The sequence below is a fragment of the Lagopus leucura genome, unplaced genomic scaffold (genome assembly GCF_019238085.1).
Source record: "Lagopus leucura isolate 7727_CA_CO unplaced genomic scaffold, USGS_WTPT01 Super-Scaffold_100037, whole genome shotgun sequence".
Lineage (NCBI taxonomy): Eukaryota > Metazoa > Chordata > Aves > Galliformes > Phasianidae > Lagopus > Lagopus leucura.
The window spans coordinates 5,750,016-5,767,765 of NW_024962286.1; the positions used below are offsets into that span (position 1 = coordinate 5,750,016).

Consider the following 17,750-nt stretch of genomic DNA (forward strand, 5'->3'; position numbering starts at 1 on the left):
AGCTCAGCTGAACCCGGTGGGATTCTGGCGGCGGCGCTGGGTGCCGGCACATCGTCCTGGCTCTGTCCGCTCCTCTGGAGCAGCGCTGAGGACACCAAGCCGGTGCCCGTCCTGTTCTCTCCTCGGATCTCACGGCTGCGGTGCCGGCACCTCCGCCCCGCTCCGCGCAGCCCTGCCCCATCCCCGCGCTGCCCTATTCTCTATTCCTTCAGAGCGGCACCGGCGCGGTCGGAAGACGCTCCCCCCACCCCCCCGCAGCCCTTTGTCCCGCACGGTGCTGCGCTGCGCACGCCCGCACTGCGCGGTTCCGGCGGCGGCGGTGCGGGAGCGCCGATCCGAGCGGCGGGGCCGCCCCCCCCCCCCCCCCCCCCCCTCACCAGCACCGCGTTGGGGCGCGGAGGAATGGGGTAAACGCGCCCTGCTCGGCGCTCGCTGCGGACCGGCACCTGGCTCCGCGCTCCCAGATCTGCAGAGCCTCCATCTCGCCGCCGTCAGCTGATTTACGTCTCGGTTCTGTGGTTCTTCCTTGTTGGTTTTTTTTTTTCCCTCCCGACCGTGCATCTTCATCGCCGAGGAGGAAAAACTTTCGGGGAGGGCTGGCTCTGAGTGCCCAGACGCCGCGGAGGAGAGGTGGGTGCGCGCCGCGGGGTCGTGCGGTGCGGTGCGGTGGGGCCGGGTCGGTGCGGTGCGGTGCGATGGAGCTGGGTCGGTGCGGTGCGGTGCGGCTGTTTGTGCCTCGCCCGCAGGTGCAGTGCCGCATCCAGCCCAGATGGATGCAGTGAGTCCCCGCAGGGCTGCACGCCGCGGGTGTTGGGGTGCAGCGTTACTTGGCTGCTCACATAGCGCGGATGTGAAAAGGAACGATGGCCCGCCGTGGGCCCACATGCGATTGTGGGGTTTGTCACGCCGGGAGCTGAGCGGTGCTGTTTCGGAGTGCACGGGAAGAGCAGGCAGCCTCACGTGTTGCAGCTCAGTCCCTGCCGGGCGGGTCTCCTGGCGTTACAATGAATGGCTTATGCCATACCTGCACGCCCGAGCTGCTGCAGGGAGCTGCGGTGTGGCTGCGGCTGGCCCGGCTCTGCGGGGACCTGCGGGGACACGAGTGCTGCCTGCAGCCCTGCAGGTACTGCTGCGGGCAGGGACACGGGGACATGGGGACCCGGCATACAGGGACCCAGGGATGCAGAGGATATGTGAAGCATTTGCAAGTCATAGCAGGGCAATGAGTAATCGTCCTTAACTCATCTTTCCATAGCATGTTTGGGGGAGAATTCGCTGAGGATGCTGTTTACCAGATCCAGGGGAAAAAAATTAGCAGTCTCAGAACGGGCACCTTGAGTGAGGAGAGGCTCTGTGTGGTCTCACCCACATCATTATGTGAAGGGCCGGGAGCTGGGCAGGGGCTGGGTGCCCGGGGGGGGTCCCACTGCCCCTCCATCCTTTCCTCTCCACTCAGCCCGGGCTCTGCTGTGCCCCAGCCATGGCAATGACAGCCACACAGGGCATGGGAAGGAGCGAGCGTAAATCCAGTCCTGCTGGGACTCAGTAGGACATTTGTGCCCATGATGTTTCCCATGTAGCAGCCACCCAAAGCCGGTGCTATCCTGTGGGGACATCCAACAGCATGGTGCCAGGTCTGCCACTGGAAGCAGCCCCTGTGCCTGGGGCTGGCTGGGGCACGTGAGCCTCACGTGGTGGCTCTACCCAAAGGATTCTTCCTGGCCAAGAAACAGGCATGGGTTCTCACTTTGGTTTTTTGGCATCACTTCATCCATTGGGTAGGTGCTGCCTGCCTGATCTCTGCCAGCATGTTCCCATATTCGTACTACATCTTGTGGAGACCAGGATAAAACCATGCCATTGGATCTCAGCAATTAACATTAATGAATGAGTCTTAAAGCCTCCTTCAAGCAATGCATCAGACAGAGCCTCTGCTCCGGGCCTTATTAGCCATCAATCCTTCCAGCATCCCAGTGGCTCTCCTAAACCATCATTGTGATGAGGATGGGGATGGGAGCATTTAGGGCAGCCCTTGTCCCCAGGTCCTGAGCACATCCCACACCTTTATTCCCAGTACCCCACAGAAGAAAACACTTCTGTTTCCGTGCACCACCCTGCAGAAATCAGTGCAGCTGGGGCCTCTCTGTGAGTTTTGCCCTGATGAAACTGAAGCTGAAGGCATCATCTCAGCCTCCAGCAGGGAAATTGCCAGCAGTGCGGGGCCAGGGATGTTGGCTCTGAGCTTCTGGATGGTCGCCACTGGTTCTGGCTCTCCAGTGCTGCCCTGCACTGTGCCAGCTGCCCCATGGCACACTGCTTTCCTTTGCAGCCGGGACAGGAGCCATTGCTCCATGCTAGAAGAAGGCATTCTGTGGGCTTCCCACCCCCTTCTGCATCTCGGTGGCACCAGCAGGTCCCCCTGAGAGTGGTCACTGCTCTGCACTGCCACAAACAGGGCCGGGTGTATCCCGGGCTGCCCACAGCCAGCCCACTGTGGAATGCAGGGCTGGCACTGCCACAGTTATGCAGAACAAATGAGCCACTGCTGTGCTGTGCCTTCATTTTCTGGCCTCTCCCACGCTCCTGCTCATGCAGGCACAGCTCAGTCCATGCCCGGCTGTGGCTCAGTGCAGGTCCGTCCCCTGCAGGTGCCCCACATTGCATGCAGCTCCCCTCAGCCTCAGCGTTTTGCTTCCTGTTCACTCCCCTGGGGAGGGTGTGAAGCGCGGTGCAGGAGCATTAGCGTGCGGTGGGAGGTGCTGTGCATGCAAGGTTCTGTTGCAGGAGCAACGCTGCTGCTGCCCGCGCTGCCCCCTCACAGGGACGCCCTGCAGCGTTCGGGGACCTTCCATCCAGCCCTGCCCGTGGGGCTGCTGAGCCCCGGGGGGGAAGGTGCTCGTGCTGCAGGAGTGATGCGGACTCCCAGGCACCCCCCAGGGGCCGGGATGGGGTTGCGGCGCTTGGCAGCATCGCGCATCCGGGTGACACTGCAGCAGCGCGGGTCGCGTCGCTGCGGGGAGCGGTGCGGCAGAGAGCAGCTGTCTCCCGGCATTCAGCAGCCGAACCCGTCCTTGCCGTGAGCTGCAGTGACCCCGTTCCTTCTCGTGCGAGGCGCTGCGGCTGCAGCCGGGAGCAGATGAAGGGGCCGCGGGGCCGCTGCCGCTCTGCGCAGGGTTTGCTGCAGGGTTGCAGCGCGGGGACGGCCGCGCTGCCGCAGCCGCTGCCATTGGGCCGTGCGGGCTGCAAGGGATGCAGCGGGATGCATGCGTGCCACGCCGGGCTGTGCATCCGCTGGAGAAGCGGCACGGAAATATCTCGCCTCAAATCCAGGGCAGAAAGCAGCTCGCCGTCTGCAGCGCGGAAGATTCGGTGCCGTGCGCTTATGGAAGGATCATTTGAATTTGAAAGATTAAAATCCCGCCCTTCCCCTCCCGCATTCCTCCTCCCCCTCCCCTCCCAGTACAATAGCGTGAAGGCTGCAGAACAGCCGCGGGGATTGGTGCGGGTGGGAATAACGCACAGCCTGCAGGGGGAGCCTCCGGGGGATGCTGTAGCGTCGTGTTGGAGATTTTTTTTCCTCCCATCAGCAAAATGTTGAATTTTGTAGGCCCTGAATTTCTTCACTGCTTCCTGCTGTGTCGCAAGAGCGCACTTAGGGCAGCAGGGCGGGCGCAGGGCAGGAAGCAATGCAGGCACAGGCAGCGGGGAGCCCCACTCTGCACCCAGCAGCGCAACCACGGGCCAGGCTGGGCACAGCATCCGCACGGCACCCAAGCACACACTCAGCTGGTCCTGCTGTCTGCACCAGCTGCAATGTGGCAGCTCTGCCTTCCATCAAGTGGCAGGAGTTTGTGAGCCCATAATGAGGGCTGGTGGCGTGGGATGGGCTGTGGGGAGCCATGGGGCAAGCAGAGCTGTGATGGTCTGGTGGCCGTGCCGGATCCCACACGGGATGGCAGAGCTGTGCCATGCCCGCACCACACCGCACACCCATCCGGCCCACAGCAGGAAGCGCCGTCACTCTCACACTCCAACTCTCTGCTGATTCAACCCGGCTTCCTCTTTTTGCAGGGGTGAGGCAGCGCGCGGGGCGAGCTTGGCGAGGCTGGCTCCATGTATCCGGAATCCACCACAGACTCCCCGGCACGACTCTCGCTGAGGCAGACGGGCTCCCCCGGCATGATCTACAGGTGAGCAGCCATGTGAGCGGAGCCCCGGGCAGCCCCTGGGTGCCAGCACCCCGTGTTAGAAGAGCTGATCCCTGCCGGTACGCCGCGCAGCGCTCGTGGGTTTGGCAGCGACCTGTCCCGGCTCGGCTGCGCGGTGCTGCCACGCTCCCCACTCTGCTAACGCGCTTTGTGGCATCTTTCTTCTCTCTCCTCCTTCCTTGCTGTCGGAAGCGCGAGGTATGGGAGCCCCAAGCGCCAGCTCCAGTTCTACAGGTAACCGCGTCCTTTACTTCTCCCTAAAAACGCCTCTGGGAAGCACAGATGGCCCCCAGTGGGGCAACCCCTGCTTGTGCTGAGGTCCCGTCTGAGGGCTCTGCTGGGCCGGGGCGCCCACATCTGTGTATGCCGGCTCTGCCGTGGGCAGCTGCACGCCGAAGGACCTGGCTGGGGCATGGGGAGCACTGGGAGGGCCGGGATGTGGGGCTGGTGCTGTGTGGAGAGCAGCCCGGGCTGTTAGCCATTCCCAGGGGGTGCTCCGGGCACCCATCCAGCCCTCTCATCTGCTCCTTGCATTAAGAGAAATGTCATTAACTGATACCTAAGACCACAGATAGCTTTTTTTTTTACCCAACCTTTTACTGCCTAAAATTAAAAAGGCACTTTTCCCCTGCAGCGTGCCAGCAGGGCGCTGTGGGGTATGAGGATGGCCCACAGCGGCACGAGGAGCGATGCACTGAGTCTGTGTCCCCAAACACAGCGCGTGGACGGCGTGAGGGTGGCGAGAGGGGGACAAACGTGTGCTCAGGAGATGCGTGTCCACCCAGAGGTGCTTGCATTTCAGTCCTGGCACTGCAGGGAGGGCTGTGTTCCGTGGATGGATGGCTCAGCCCATGGCACCGCAAGGCGCCGCGCCGCAGCCGCCGGTGAGGGTCGGCTCCGGGCGGAGGAAACGATGCCAGCGTTCATAAAGCAGCTGCACATCCACAGGCTTTTAGCGAAGAAGTCATGAATAATTGAGCTCCTGTTCGCTAGGAAGAAAATACCCTAATAGGGCTAATGGAGCGCCGCTCAAAAACTTGACTCTGGGGGGACTTGTGTTCACCAATTGCTTTGGATGCTGTGCGCCGACACTCCCCTCCATGAAAAAAACCACAGCTGTGCCTCCCTTAAAGCTGTCTGAGGGAACCCTAACAGCCAGAGCTTTCCTTTTTAATGAGCAGGAACCCCAGAAGCCGGGTGAGTCCGAGGCGCCAGGGCGGCACTCGGGGCTGCGAGTGGGGCTGCATTCCCTGCCTGGGGCTGCAATGTAACGTTGAGCTGCTTGGCTGGGGAGGGCTTCGTTTGGGCTTCTCGTTGTTGCAGTTGTTGTTGCAGGTTGTGACACCCCGGGCTGTGGGCTGGGACAGAGGCAGCGCATCGCACCTCACTCCTCCGCGTGGCGCTGGGGCCCCGTGGGTTGGGATGGGAGCACGGGGTGATGGCAGCACACGGAGCCCAGCATGGATGCTTTGCACCGCCGCACATCACTGCCCGCCTTCGGCAGCTTCCCCAGCCCTGGGCTGAGCCGTTGCTTCTCGCTCTTTGGTTTGCAGAAAGTTTGTGCTAATAAGTGCCTGTGGGTGCGCCCGGTGCTCTCCCCGCCGCATGGTGTTGTTGCTCAGCCAGAAATCACAGAGGTGTCAGTGCAGGGCACGCCATTAATTACCGCCTCGCTGCTCCGATCGTCCCCCTCTGACTCTGACCGCCGCTTTAATTTAATTGCAGTGAGATGAAGGCAGAGAAGCAGCGCTTTGCACTCCTCTGGTTGCACAGTGAGGGGCAGCCAGTGGGGTTGTGTGTGAGATCCGTCAGTCACAGAGGAGGGCTCAGTGCCGGCACTGCAGATCTGGGGGGTGCCGGAGGTCGGGGCGTTTTGCTTTCAGCCCTACGGCCCCGCTGCAGAGATGTGGGGGCACCCAGGGAGTGCTGTGCTCAGCGCCTTGTGGCTTTGACCTCAGGTAGGGGATCCTCTTTTTGCATTTCCCTGCACTTTAGGAACACGCTGGGTTGCTTTCCTGTGCATGAGGAGCTCCAGAGCGTTTTCAAAAAGCACTGTTTATCGCAGGAGCTCCCTGGGGTTTTTGGTAATTCCTTGAAGCTAAAGCTCTTTCTTTCCCATTCTTGCTTTTTTCTTGAGGTCATACTTGAGTACAAAAGCACACTTTGTACCATAGAACTGCTGTAAAACTGAACTTCATGGGAAAAGGAAAGAATGCCCCAAGGCAGTGGGGTGCAGGCAGGCTCTGCTCTGCGCCCATCGCCACTATGGGGCCGCACGGAGCTCCCAGGCGCCGGCTGCTCTCTGCAGGCACTGAGTGCAGTGGGAGTCCCAGGGAGAGCAACAGGGGAAAATCAGTGCCACCTCTTTGGTGCCACTGCGGTGAGGTCGCAGCGCGCTGTCAGTGCTGCGGTGTTGGCTGGTGGCACGGACTGCAGCACCCTGACACGGGCAGCCATGCGCCCTCCACTGCCAGGACGCGTCCTCGTGGGTCCCCATGTAACTGGCACGTGGCACACAGCAACCACCAAGGCAGAAGGCACCGGAGCCTCACACCTGTGCCCGTGCCGTGTGCCACCTTCCCTTCCCCGCTGCTGCGCCGCATGTCCCGTTCCTTTGGCACCCTGGCTTTCCCGCTTCGGCCGGTCGTTGTGCTGCCCATGGCCGGGTTCTCTCGCCATCCCCATGCCACGCGCAGCGCTGCGGGGTCCGGGGACAACCGGGTGTCCCCACCGCCCGCTGAGCTCCGCCGCCCGCCCCGCAGCCCCCGCGCTCAGGCAGCAGAATGCTGTCCATGACGTACAGCGAGAGCCTGCGCAGCGTGGCCAGCCGGCACCACGCCGACTGGGGGCTGCAGCCGCCGCGCCGCACGGATGCTCTGGAGCTGCGGCGGCTGCGGGACGTGCGTGCGGCGGCACAGGCCAAGACGTTGGAGGAGTTCCTGCGGACACACGGGCTCTCGCTGGACGGCTGCACGGCGCGCGCCACAGGCATGAAGTACAGGTAAGGGCCGTGGCCAGGCGTCCCCCGGCACTCTCCGAACTGGTGAATCATGGCCTGAGCCACTGACTGATCAGCTGAGGCGAGCACTGAGTGAAGGCAGTGGTTCCAAACCTCTCCCAGTCCCCACTGAAGGGCTGACAGCCAGCAGGGAAGGATCTCTCTCTGGAGATCGCTTCCTGTGGAGTTTTCTCTGTGGGGACACGGATGGGCATTTCATTCATTTTTGATCATCTCTTTCCCCTTTCTAGTTATACAACCTGCAAAATGCCATCCTAACCACGCCACTCTGCTGATGGTATATCTGTTGATTGTACAGTACAGGAGCAGGGTGGCACTGGGGCAGGGGATGTGGCAGCATGCTCCACGTGTGCCCAGCGCTGTGCTGTGCTGCCCAGCACATGTGTGCAGGAGAGGCTGGAGCAAAGCAGTGCTTTCTTGTAGGCGCAGTTCAATGCTCTTGTCTTTTCTTCACTTTAACTCCAGCGCTGGCGCAGAATTGGTGAGTGCCAATGCATGGTGCACATGCTGCAACCCCCCCCCAGCTGGGAAATGCAGCACCAGAGCACAGGGCAGGGGACAGAGCTGAGCCAATGTCCCACGGAGCGCACAGCGCCTGCAAGCACAGGGCCAGCAGGGTGCCATTAATGTTGCATGGAGGTGAGGGCGGTGAGCGCTGCGTCGGTGTCTCAGCTTTCATGATGCTGCTGGGGGGAAAGGAGGAAAGCAGCTCCCGTGGAAGAGAGGGCAGCGGGAGCTTCCGCTTCAGAATAAGCAGAGGTAACATTTACACCGTGGAATGGCTCATTCAGTATTCATGCAGTGGTTATTTATTGATGGAGTGAGGCGCGTGAGGGCACAGCCCTCGGGCAGCCCCTCGCCTTAGGCCCGGTGCAGGGGCTGGGAGGTCCGGTGGGGCCCGGTGGGGCTGCCCCACAGATCTCCAGCTGTTCCTTTGAGCAAAAGCTGCTGGTGGGAGTCTTAATCTGGGCTCAGGCTGCGGGCAGATTAACACGGGGCTGGGGGAGGGGGGGCTGCAAAAACGACCGTGATTTCGTGCCCGTGGGAGGCAGCAGTGATGCTCTTTGCTGGGGATGCAGCCGCGCTGCCGCAACGGGTGCAGGCTTCCCTGGGTCCACATCACCCATCCCCGCTGCCCGAGCGGAGCAGCTTGGAGGCAGGGGGAAACCCGAGCAGATCACCAATTTTCTCATTGCGCCTGAGGCCGAGTTTATGTAATCCCCCGCGCACCCCCCAGACCGACCCACGGCCCCGCGCCGCTTCTCTCCGCTGTAGGAATCAGCGCAGTCTGTGGCCGCCTGGGCGATCCCTCCCGCTCGGCCCATTACTTCCCGACCACTGGAGCCGCCTGCATCACCGGGGGCGACGGGCAGCTGCTGCGCACAGCCCGGAGCCGAGCGGCCATCGGCACCGCCGCGGCTCCGTCCTTCAGAGGAGACACCGGGTTTGGGTTTCACTTAATTGCCGTAGCTCTCGTCTGGGGAAGTTTCGGGGAAGAGGCGCTCGGGGCGCGGCTCAAAGCGGCTCCAGCTTCAAACCCACCGGGCTTCCGACCCCGGGGGCGCTGGCGGTGCCCGCGCTGCGGACATAGCGGGGGTGCGCGGCTCCCCAGCACGGAACGGGGGGAGCGGTCGCGCTCTGCCTCCCCACCTGCCCCGCCGTTGTTTGTTTGCTTCCTAAAACTCATCAAATATTGATGGCCCGGAGCCGCGCTAAGCCGTGCCGCTCCCCCAGCCCCGCAGCCGTCATGTTGGCTGAGTGATGCTCCGCCGACGTTAGGAGGAGGGCTCTGCCGCGCGGAGTTGGCCGTCTAAATTTAGGCTGCTGCCGCCTCCGCGGCCGCGGGAGGGTCACGGGCGATGCCGGGAGGCCGTGGGCGCGCGGTGCCCTCGGTGCCCCCGCCCCGGGCACCGACCTTACGGGGACCACGCGTCCGCCGTCCGGGAACAGCCTGGGCGTAGGGACGCGGCGCCGCCGGAGGCGTCAGAGGTACGCAGGACTCGAAGTTTGCCTTCAGCCTCGGGCAGGCGAGCGCCGGCGCTCCCCCGCACCTCCGGAGCCGCGCGTCTGGGGGAAGCCCTCCCCGCCAGCCCCGCCAGCCCCGGCCCCCGCCGCGCCGCACCGGGAGGAGCGTGGGGCTGAGCCCCGGGGAGGAGCGAACCCGCAGCCCGACAGCGGGGCACCATGCAGGTCTCCTTTGTGTGCTCCGAGCACAGCATCAAGAGCCGGAGCGCGGAGGACCGGCTGAACAGGCAGAATGCCAGCAGCCCCAGCCTCGGCACGCGCAGCAAATTCCGGGCGGTGGCCATGGTGGCCCGGAGCCTGGGGCAGCTCTCGGTGCAGAACGCACCGTCGTCCAGCGAGTCCAGCATCAAACAGCCGGGCATGAAGTACAGGTAGGGGAGGACGTGCTGTGTTTGGGGTTCTGCTGCCTGTTTGGGTGCGTTGGATGCCCCCCAGATTTGTGAGGAGGGGGTTCCGGGCTGTGCCGCGCTCTTCCCAGACCCCCTCTCCCCTCCTGGCTGTGGGTTTCTCAGTGCTACAAGTGCTGCTCTGCTCTCTGTGCGCTTTGCTCACCTTCCTTCCCTTCTTTGCAGTTTGCTCTCTCCCTTCTCGGTGTGGTTTTAGCATGAAGCAGTGGGACAGGAGGAGGCAAAGCGCTCCCACATCGCGCTGTGGGGCTCAGGAGGACCGCGGTGTGGGTGCTGTGGGAGCAGCAGCTGTAGGGGATGTAGGGGCTCTGCGGTGCAGCCATCCATGGGCTGTGATGGCATCGGGGCTGTGCAGCGCTGCCAGAACCCCCGGAGCTCAGGGTGAGGGCTCAGCCCTCAGTGCGTGGGTTTGGGATGAAGCACAGCGTGCACACGGGGCGCCTGGCACTGGGCAGATGAGGGAACGCTGCAGCAGTGGATGGCAGAGGCTCCAGGCCAGCAGAACGGTGCTGAGCTGCAAAGTGCAGCAGGGAGGCGTGTTGCTGGGGCGAGATCAGCCATCAGCCCCTGTTAGCATCCCCATTAGCCGGGTCAACCATCCTACAAGCCGTGCGTCCTCAGCACTCGGCGTGCTGCTCTCTGCTCTGCCCTGCTCCTCTTTCCTTGGGCCACCCCTCTGGGGTCCCCCAGGGCAGCCCCTGGAGGTGGCGGCGATGGCATTGCAGCAGGGCCACCGAGCTCTCCAAATGTCCTCACTCTGCTCCACACAAACTCTGCTCAGAGTGATACTTGGAGGGCTGTGCACCACACAGGGGATGCTCATTCCATCCCTGTGTTGCTGCAAGTGAGAAACCCATAGGCTTGCATGCAGGAAGCCGTGAGCAGGGAAGCTCCCATTGCCCCAGTGCTGCACTCCTGGCTCGGGTTTGTTCCTCTCCATGTCGCTGTTTCTGCCCTCTGAGAGCCCACAACCTCTGCCCCTCTGCTACGCCAGCTAAAAATAAATGGGGCCGAGACATGGAGCATCTGCTCTGTAGCACCCACGTCTTCCAGATGTTGGACAATAACGCAGCAGCGCAGAAGGAAAACATCCTGATTAATCTCAGCCTGAAATTAATAACCGTTGCTGCGGTCCGTCCCCTCGCCCCAGGGATGGGTCCCTCTGCTGTGGGCACGGGACGTGGCACGTTGCTACGCGACGCGGCCGCGCGCGGGCGGGCAGCAGCAGCTCACCTACACTTTATTTATTTTAAAGCTTGTTGTTCGAACCTTTGTGATTTGTAAAAATGCGCCATCAATCACTGTGGCAAAGGCGGAAAGGACGCCTGCCAGCCTGGATTCCTTCCCAAAAGAACGTTCTCCACTTTTCGCTGCTGAGTTTGGGGTATCACGCAGGGCTGCTGTGTTTCTGTGGGCAGTGCTGCAGCTCCCTGTGTCCTCGTGTCCCCGTGGGTGGCTGCTGCCCTGTGCCCACACTGGGTGCCCCTCTTGCCCCTCCTGCCCCATGCCCTCACGCAGCCCCCGTTGCTTGGTGTTCTGGAGCAGCAGTTCTTGTCTCTGGAAGGAGCTGCATCCACGCTCCTTTTTTTGTGGTTCATTCTCTCCGGTGCCTTCTGGCTCACGACAGCTCCGTGTTTATTTCTGTTGCAGAAGTAGAGCAGCAACCGGGGCTGGGGCTCGGTGCTCCCAGCCACTCTTTCCCCTTTCTCTCCTCTCCGTGTTCCATAAAATCCAACCCTGACTTCTCCAGCCACAGTTCAGGGCTCAGAGCTCAGTGCTGCTGTGCTCTGCCCTTCTCTGCACTGGTGCCCTCCTGAGTGGGTTCCACCCTTCCTCCCGCACAGCACCAGAGGGGTTCTCTGTGCAATTAGCTGAGTTAATGAGCACGGTGCGATGTCCAGCTGCTGCTCTAACGGCTCTCTATCTTTCAGAAATCTGGGCAAGTCTGGGCTGCGTGTATCCTGCCTCGGCCTGGGTGAGTGCACGCTCCCCATCCTACCCCAAGCAGCACCGCGCTCCCAGCCGCTGCTCAGAGCCACAGAAGTCGGCTCTGTCCCCGCTCTGTAGGGGTGCTGGGGATGCAGCACGGCCACGCTGCGCTCACTGCGTGCCATCTCTCCCTGCAGGGACATGGGTGACATTTGGAGGGCAGATCACAGACGAGGTAAGGACAGCACACAGCCTCAGCAGCAGCTCTGGGTGCACTGGGGCTGCAGCCCTCAGTGTCCCCATGCCCAGGCATCCCCTCTCCCCCCCGCAGATGGCCGAGCAGCTGATGACTTTAGCGTATGACAACGGCATTAATCTGTTCGACACGGCAGAAGTCTACGCTGCCGGCAAGTGAGTACCATTGGCACCATGCGGGGAGCCTTCCTAGCCAGCCCTGCTCCTCCTCAGCACGGCCAAATCCCTCCGGTTCTCAGCTGGAGGTGCTCTGGGACACATCCTGAGCCCCCTCGCAGCTGTGGGCTGGGATATATTTAGCAGGCAGAGCAGCACTGTGGGTATCGACACAATGGCAGAGCCTCTTTTTTTCCCTTTAAACCCACTCCTGCATTACGCAGAAACCTGTGCTGGGGGAGGAACGGCGCGTTCTGCACACTTGGTCCCACGTGCTGAGCAGGAGGAGCCCCAGCACCCAAGGATTGCTCCAGGCTGGGCACCCCCTGACCCCACACAGCCCCCTCCCTCAGCTCTGCATTTCCACACTCCCGAGGTTCCCAGGTGCTCATTCAGTCTTCAAAGCCCTTCTGCACAAGCGTGCTCGCAGGCTCTCCAGTTCCTAAATATTTGAAAGAGGGTTTGGAAGGAGGGCTGCTGTCCTGCGGCACGCAGGAACGTTCCCCCCAGGAGCACTGATAGGCGCTTCCCATCCCCGCACCGCACGCTGCCCTCCGTTTGCTCGCCGAGGACAGCCGCTGTCATGCAGGTTGGTTTGAAAGTTTGGAGAGTGGAAATAATTAAATCATTCCGCCTCTCCGCGCTCGTTTTGGGAAGTCATTTCACATTTGCTCAAACGTTCCATCCCACCACAGCATCTCCTGCTGGGGTGAGGGCTCCGTCCCGGCCCGTGGCCTCTGCGTGTGCTGACCCAGTTCTGCTCAGCCCCACTGATGCTGGGCTGGGGGCGGCCCCGGTGCCGAGCGGTGTGATGAGTGGGCCCACACAGCTGCTTCAGAATAGCAGCTCCTGCTGTTTTGGAGTCCTTTGCTCCCCGCTGTGTCCCAACGCTGCTCGCAGTCACTTCTCATTACTGACACGTCTCTGACCTAATTCCTGCTCCAGCCTAAAGAGCTCAAGGCTTATGTCTCCCTTTCCTTGCAGGGCTGAGGTTGTGCTGGGAAACATCATCAAAAAGAAGGGCTGGAGGTAGGTCTCACCGCCAAGGTCCAGCATCCCACACTGCTTTACTTTTAGGCAGCAGGTTTCCCTGGTGATTGTGATGCTCGTGGGCTGGGAGGAATGAGGAGGAAGAGCCCATGGGGCGCAGGGCTCACGCATTGACTGAGCACTGGCACAGCTGCCTGGGGAAGTGCTGGAATCCCCAACCCCAGAGGTGTGCAGCGTGGAGAGGTGGCAGCTGGGGATGTGGTCAGTGGGCACAGTGGGATGGGTTGGGGTTGGACTTGGTGGTCATAGAGCCCTTTTCCAACCTTAATGTTCCTGCGAGTGGGTTTGGTGGTGATAGGCTGATGGTTGGCCTAGGTGGGCTTTAGAGGTCTTTTCCATCTTATTTACCCTACTGCTCTATGACTCTGCCCTTCTCCCTGCAGACGATCCAGCCTGGTCATCACCACCAAGATCTTCTGGGGAGGAAAGTAGGTAGCAGCCGCCCTGCCCCGCAGTGCTGCGGCCGGCAGCGGGCTCCCACTGCCCCTTCTCTTCTTTCAGAGCAGAGACGGAGCGGGGTCTGTCCCGGAAGCACATCATTGAAGGTATGGCTGCAGGGTGCGGGGTGCGGCGCGGAGTGCGGGCTGCCCTGACTGTGCTGCATGGCTGCAGGTCTGAAGGCGTCGCTGGAGCGGCTGCAGCTGGACTACGTGGACGTGGTGTTTGCCAACCGGCCCGACCCCAACACACCCATGGAAGGTGGGGGCTGCGCTGCGGCCGTGCCGAGGTGTCCGACCCACGGCTCCAGGGCCACGTCCCTTCTTTCCCTGTTTTCTGCATGCCGTGTGCCGTATTCCATTGCCATCCGTGGGTTGTAACCATGCTTCTTGTGGCAGGCTTTCCTCTGAAAGTGTGTTTCCCATGACAGAGCGTAACCCCTTCAGCTAAAGCTCTCTGAGCATCCATCCCTCGCCCCGTGCCAGGAGCGCGGCCGGGGGCTGCCGTGGTGCTGGGGGTGCGCGGCCCCGTCCCCCGCTGTGCCCTTCACTGTGACACCGGCGGCTGTAACCTCTGGTCTCTCTACATCTTTCTTTTATCACCAGGGCACCCATTTAGTTCTTCCAAGTCGAGAACATTCATCATAGAAGGTACATCGTACCCGCAGTCCGAACCCCAGTGGCATTTTATGAGACAGAACCTGCATTTTTCATTAATTTTGATTCCTTCCCCCCTCAATAACCCTCTCCATAAAATGCGCAAAGGAAAACAGCAGCAACAGCCAAACCAAAATACGCCCCCGTCCCCAGAACATCTTGCAAGTGAAGGAACAAAGCTGACAGCTGCGCTCCCATCCCATCCGCTCCCCTTCCCCGCATGGCTCCAGCATTGCGCTTCTGGTGCTGCTCTGGCACTGGGCAGTGCTTAGGTGAAGCCGTCAGTCCTTGCTGCACGCAGCTCTTCTTGCTGTCAGTCTGTCCCCACGCAGTGCGCCCCGAGGGCACGGTGTAGCCCAGCACCCAGCTGTACCCCTGTGCCGCTCGCAGCGTCCCCTGCTGGCACGCAGGATGGGGCGCCCTCCATGCAGGCCCCTCCTGCCCCACGCCGAGCTGCCAGGTCTGGCTGCTGAAGCCTTTGGTTGACACAAAGCTCGTGCTTGGCTGAGCTGTCGCTGAACGCACTGGTGTTGTTAAACCGAACTTCGGCCATGTTCTCCTCCTTGCTTCCTTCACTTGGCATGGCATCTTGGCTTGCAACCCAGCCCACGTGGTTTGAAGCAGCCTGATGCCGCCTCAAGTTGTGGCAGCCCCCAACCGCTTCCTCCCAGCATCGCTCTGGGATGGAGCAACGAATCCCTCAGCTCCACATTTCCTACCGTCCTGAGCCACATTGGGCACAGCAGCTGTGCTTCCAGATGGTTGGTACCAGAGGGTGTGGGAACATCCACCTGCTTCCCTCCTGCAGCATTTGTAAGTGCTGTGTGCCAGCGCAGCCCTGGGGACCCCCATTCCCACAGGCCATGGCACAGCCCAGAATGGGCTACAGCTACAGAATGCCGGGTTTGGGGAGGGTGCTCTCTTTTGTATATCTTTAAACCCTGTTTTGACTCGTTTCTGTGGTGGAGCACTTTGGGATGAGCTGGAGGCAGCTCCAGCCCAGTTACCTGGGAGCAGCGCTACGTCCCCAATTGCATCCCTTCCTCAGTGCCCTCCTGTGCCCTCTCCTGACTGTCACCGCTCCCAGAGGACCATACATCGCCTTTTTGTCCCTCCCTCCTCATCTCAGCACTCCGACCTCTGCCCGCCTCTATGTGATGCTTTCGGTGTGGTTTGACCTGGGTCTGTTTTCAATAGATCTGGAAATGCGTTCATTGCGGAGAAGCCATTTCCACGCAGTCTCTCTCTCTCGGGTCGATTTCCATTCCCTTTTGTTTTAATTTCCACACCCAACTCCTGCCCGTTTGGCGTTTGGATGTACACTGCTTGCAAGATGTGCACGGCCCAGCCCCATCCCTGTGCCCTAACGCCCGCCTGCTGCTCTCCCTTCCTCCGGCAGAGACGGTGCGCGCCATGACCCACGTCATCAACCAGGGGATGGCCATGTACTGGGGCACGTCGCGCTGGAGCTCCATGGAGATCATGGTAGGAGCCGCGTCCCTCGGGGTCCCACAGCCCAAATCCCTGCCGCGTGGTGACGGGGCAGCATGCGCTGACGTTGCCAATCCGGGTTGCAGGAGGCGTACTCAGTGGCACGGCAGTTCAACCTGATCCCACCGATCTGCGAGCAGGCTGAGTACCACATGTTCCAGCGGGAGAAGGTGGAGGTGCAGCTGCCTGAGCTCTTTCACAAGATAGGTATCCATTTCACGCGGGTCCTTCTCCTGAGGGCTTCACCCGCTGCTCCTCCATCTCCCCGTGTGCCCCAGCCACCTCCACTCCTGCTTACCTCATCCCAGCTCCCCAGGCTGGTTTCCTTGCTGCCCCTCCTGCCCTCCAGGTCGCCCACTGCACCCAAGTGCTGCCCAGCCCCAGGCCGAAGGCAGCCTGTAAGGTTCCCAGGTCACTCCCTGCTCTGCTCTGCTCACCCCAGGTGTCGGTGCCATGACCTGGTCACCGCTGGCGTGCGGCATCGTCTCAGGGAAGTATGATGGCGGCATTCCTCCATACTCAAGAGCATCACTGAAGGTGAGCACCATGGAGAGATATGCGGTGCGGGGGTCTCAGGGCTCCAGAGAGCCCCCCACTCACCTCTCTCCCACCCCAGGGGTACCAGTGGCTGAAGGACAAGATCCTGAGTGAGGAGGGCCGGCGGCAGCAGGCTAAACTGAAGGAGCTGCAAGCCATCGCCGAGCGCCTGGGCTGCACGCTGCCACAGCTCGCTATCGGTAAGGGGGTGGGGGGGCGGTGGGGGGCAGCGGCCGGGCGCCGCTCAGCTCGGCACTCCGCATCCCCAGCATGGTGCCTGCGCAACGAGGGCGTCAGCTCCGTGCTGCTGGGAGCCTCCAACGCCGACCAGCTGATGGAGAACATCGGAGCCATACAGGTGAGACGCGCAGCGGCACGGCCGCGCGGTGCTGCCACGCGTTGCGGATGAGTCGAAAGCGCTGCGCGGCGATGCTGAGCGGCGGGCACAGAGCGGGAGGCGGGGCACCCCGCACAGCTGCGGCTGCGCTCCGTGCAGGTCCTTCCCAAGCTGTCGTCTTCCATCGTCCATGAGATCGACAGCATCCTGGGCAACAAACCCTACAGCAAGAAGGACTACCGCTCCTAGGCGCCCGGCACGCCGCCCCGCCGCCCGATCGCTTGCTTACGCTTGGATGAAGCAAAGTGGAGAGCGCGGCCCGCATCAAGAACAGCACGCCAAGAGTGTAGAGAAACCGTTCCAAACGTCGCTGCAAGAGAACATAACGCTTACTACATAACATTTACTTTGAATGCAAGAAAGCCGCCGCCGGGGAGAGTGCTGGGCAGCGCGCGCCCGCGCCTGGACTCGGAGCCGCGGGGCGCACGGCCAGGCTCTGCGCTGCGCTGCTGGGGGCGTCCCGGCACCGTGCGGAGGACTCAGCCGGCGGGGGCCTTCCTGGGCGGCGGCCGCAGCCGTTGCATGCGTCTCCCTGCTGCTTCTCTTCTTTACTTTGTGTTTCCGGACAAGGAGGCCGTTGGGTGCAGCTGTGCTCAGAGCACCGCGGGAGCGTTACGTGCGCAGGGCTGGGTGCTGGCCCGGATCAGCGCCGGGGCTGTAAGAGGCTGCTGTGCGACACCACCAACAAATCACCACCACCCATCCTTCCAGCGCTCTGCTCTGCAGCCCCGGCACGCTGCGTCTGTGCCCTTGCCTGGGATGGGCGTGAGGGAGAAGATGGGTGGGCAACGGGAACCCCTGGGCGGGGGGATTCCACACAGCTCCTCCCCAGGCAGCGCCTGTTGTCCCTCTCCCCGTGGAGGGGAAACAGCAAACGCTGCTGCGTGGAGGCGGGGAGGTGGAGCAGTGAACGTGTGTGCAGGTGGGATAGATAAGGGAGAGCTGCCATTTTTATATATCTGCACAAACCACGCAGAAATACACATAAGCAGGTATATAGAATTGCATATCTGCGTGCATCTGTAGGCAATGTACAGATGTGTCACTGTGCTCACATCACACACCGCAAGCACACCTACATACACGTACATGCTGGGATGGCACCGAGCACCACGGCACATGGTGCCACCGCCCGGGGCTGTGGGCTCCAAGGGGGGCAGCAGGGGGGGTCCAGGCAGGGGC

General features: G+C 61.9%; 1 protein-coding gene across 4 annotated transcripts; it reads left to right on the forward strand.

The window, feature by feature from the left end:
* Positions 1 to 400: 400 nt before the first annotated feature.
* On the forward strand, positions 401 to 16,992 carry KCNAB2 (potassium voltage-gated channel subfamily A regulatory beta subunit 2). Of its 4 annotated transcripts, XM_042883166.1 has the most exons (16): positions 401 to 630; positions 4,072 to 4,190; positions 4,401 to 4,442; positions 11,591 to 11,634; positions 11,786 to 11,823; positions 11,920 to 11,999; positions 12,984 to 13,028; positions 13,433 to 13,477; positions 13,551 to 13,594; positions 13,662 to 13,748; positions 15,543 to 15,628; positions 15,721 to 15,841; positions 16,077 to 16,171; positions 16,251 to 16,371; positions 16,441 to 16,529; positions 16,668 to 16,992. In XM_042883166.1, the coding sequence occupies exons 2-16, from the start codon at positions 4,114 to 4,116 to the stop codon at positions 16,755 to 16,757; spliced, it is 1,104 nt and encodes a 367-aa protein (XP_042739100.1). In that variant the 5' UTR covers positions 401 to 630; positions 4,072 to 4,113; the 3' UTR covers positions 16,758 to 16,992. The 4 variants fall into 4 exon arrangements, with proteins under 4 accessions (XP_042739100.1, XP_042739102.1, XP_042739101.1 ...); XM_042883168.1 differs by lacking the exon at positions 4,401 to 4,442; XM_042883167.1 differs by lacking the exon at positions 401 to 630 and having other exon boundaries at positions 3,970 to 4,190.
* The last annotated feature ends 758 nt before the right edge of the window (positions 16,993 to 17,750 follow it).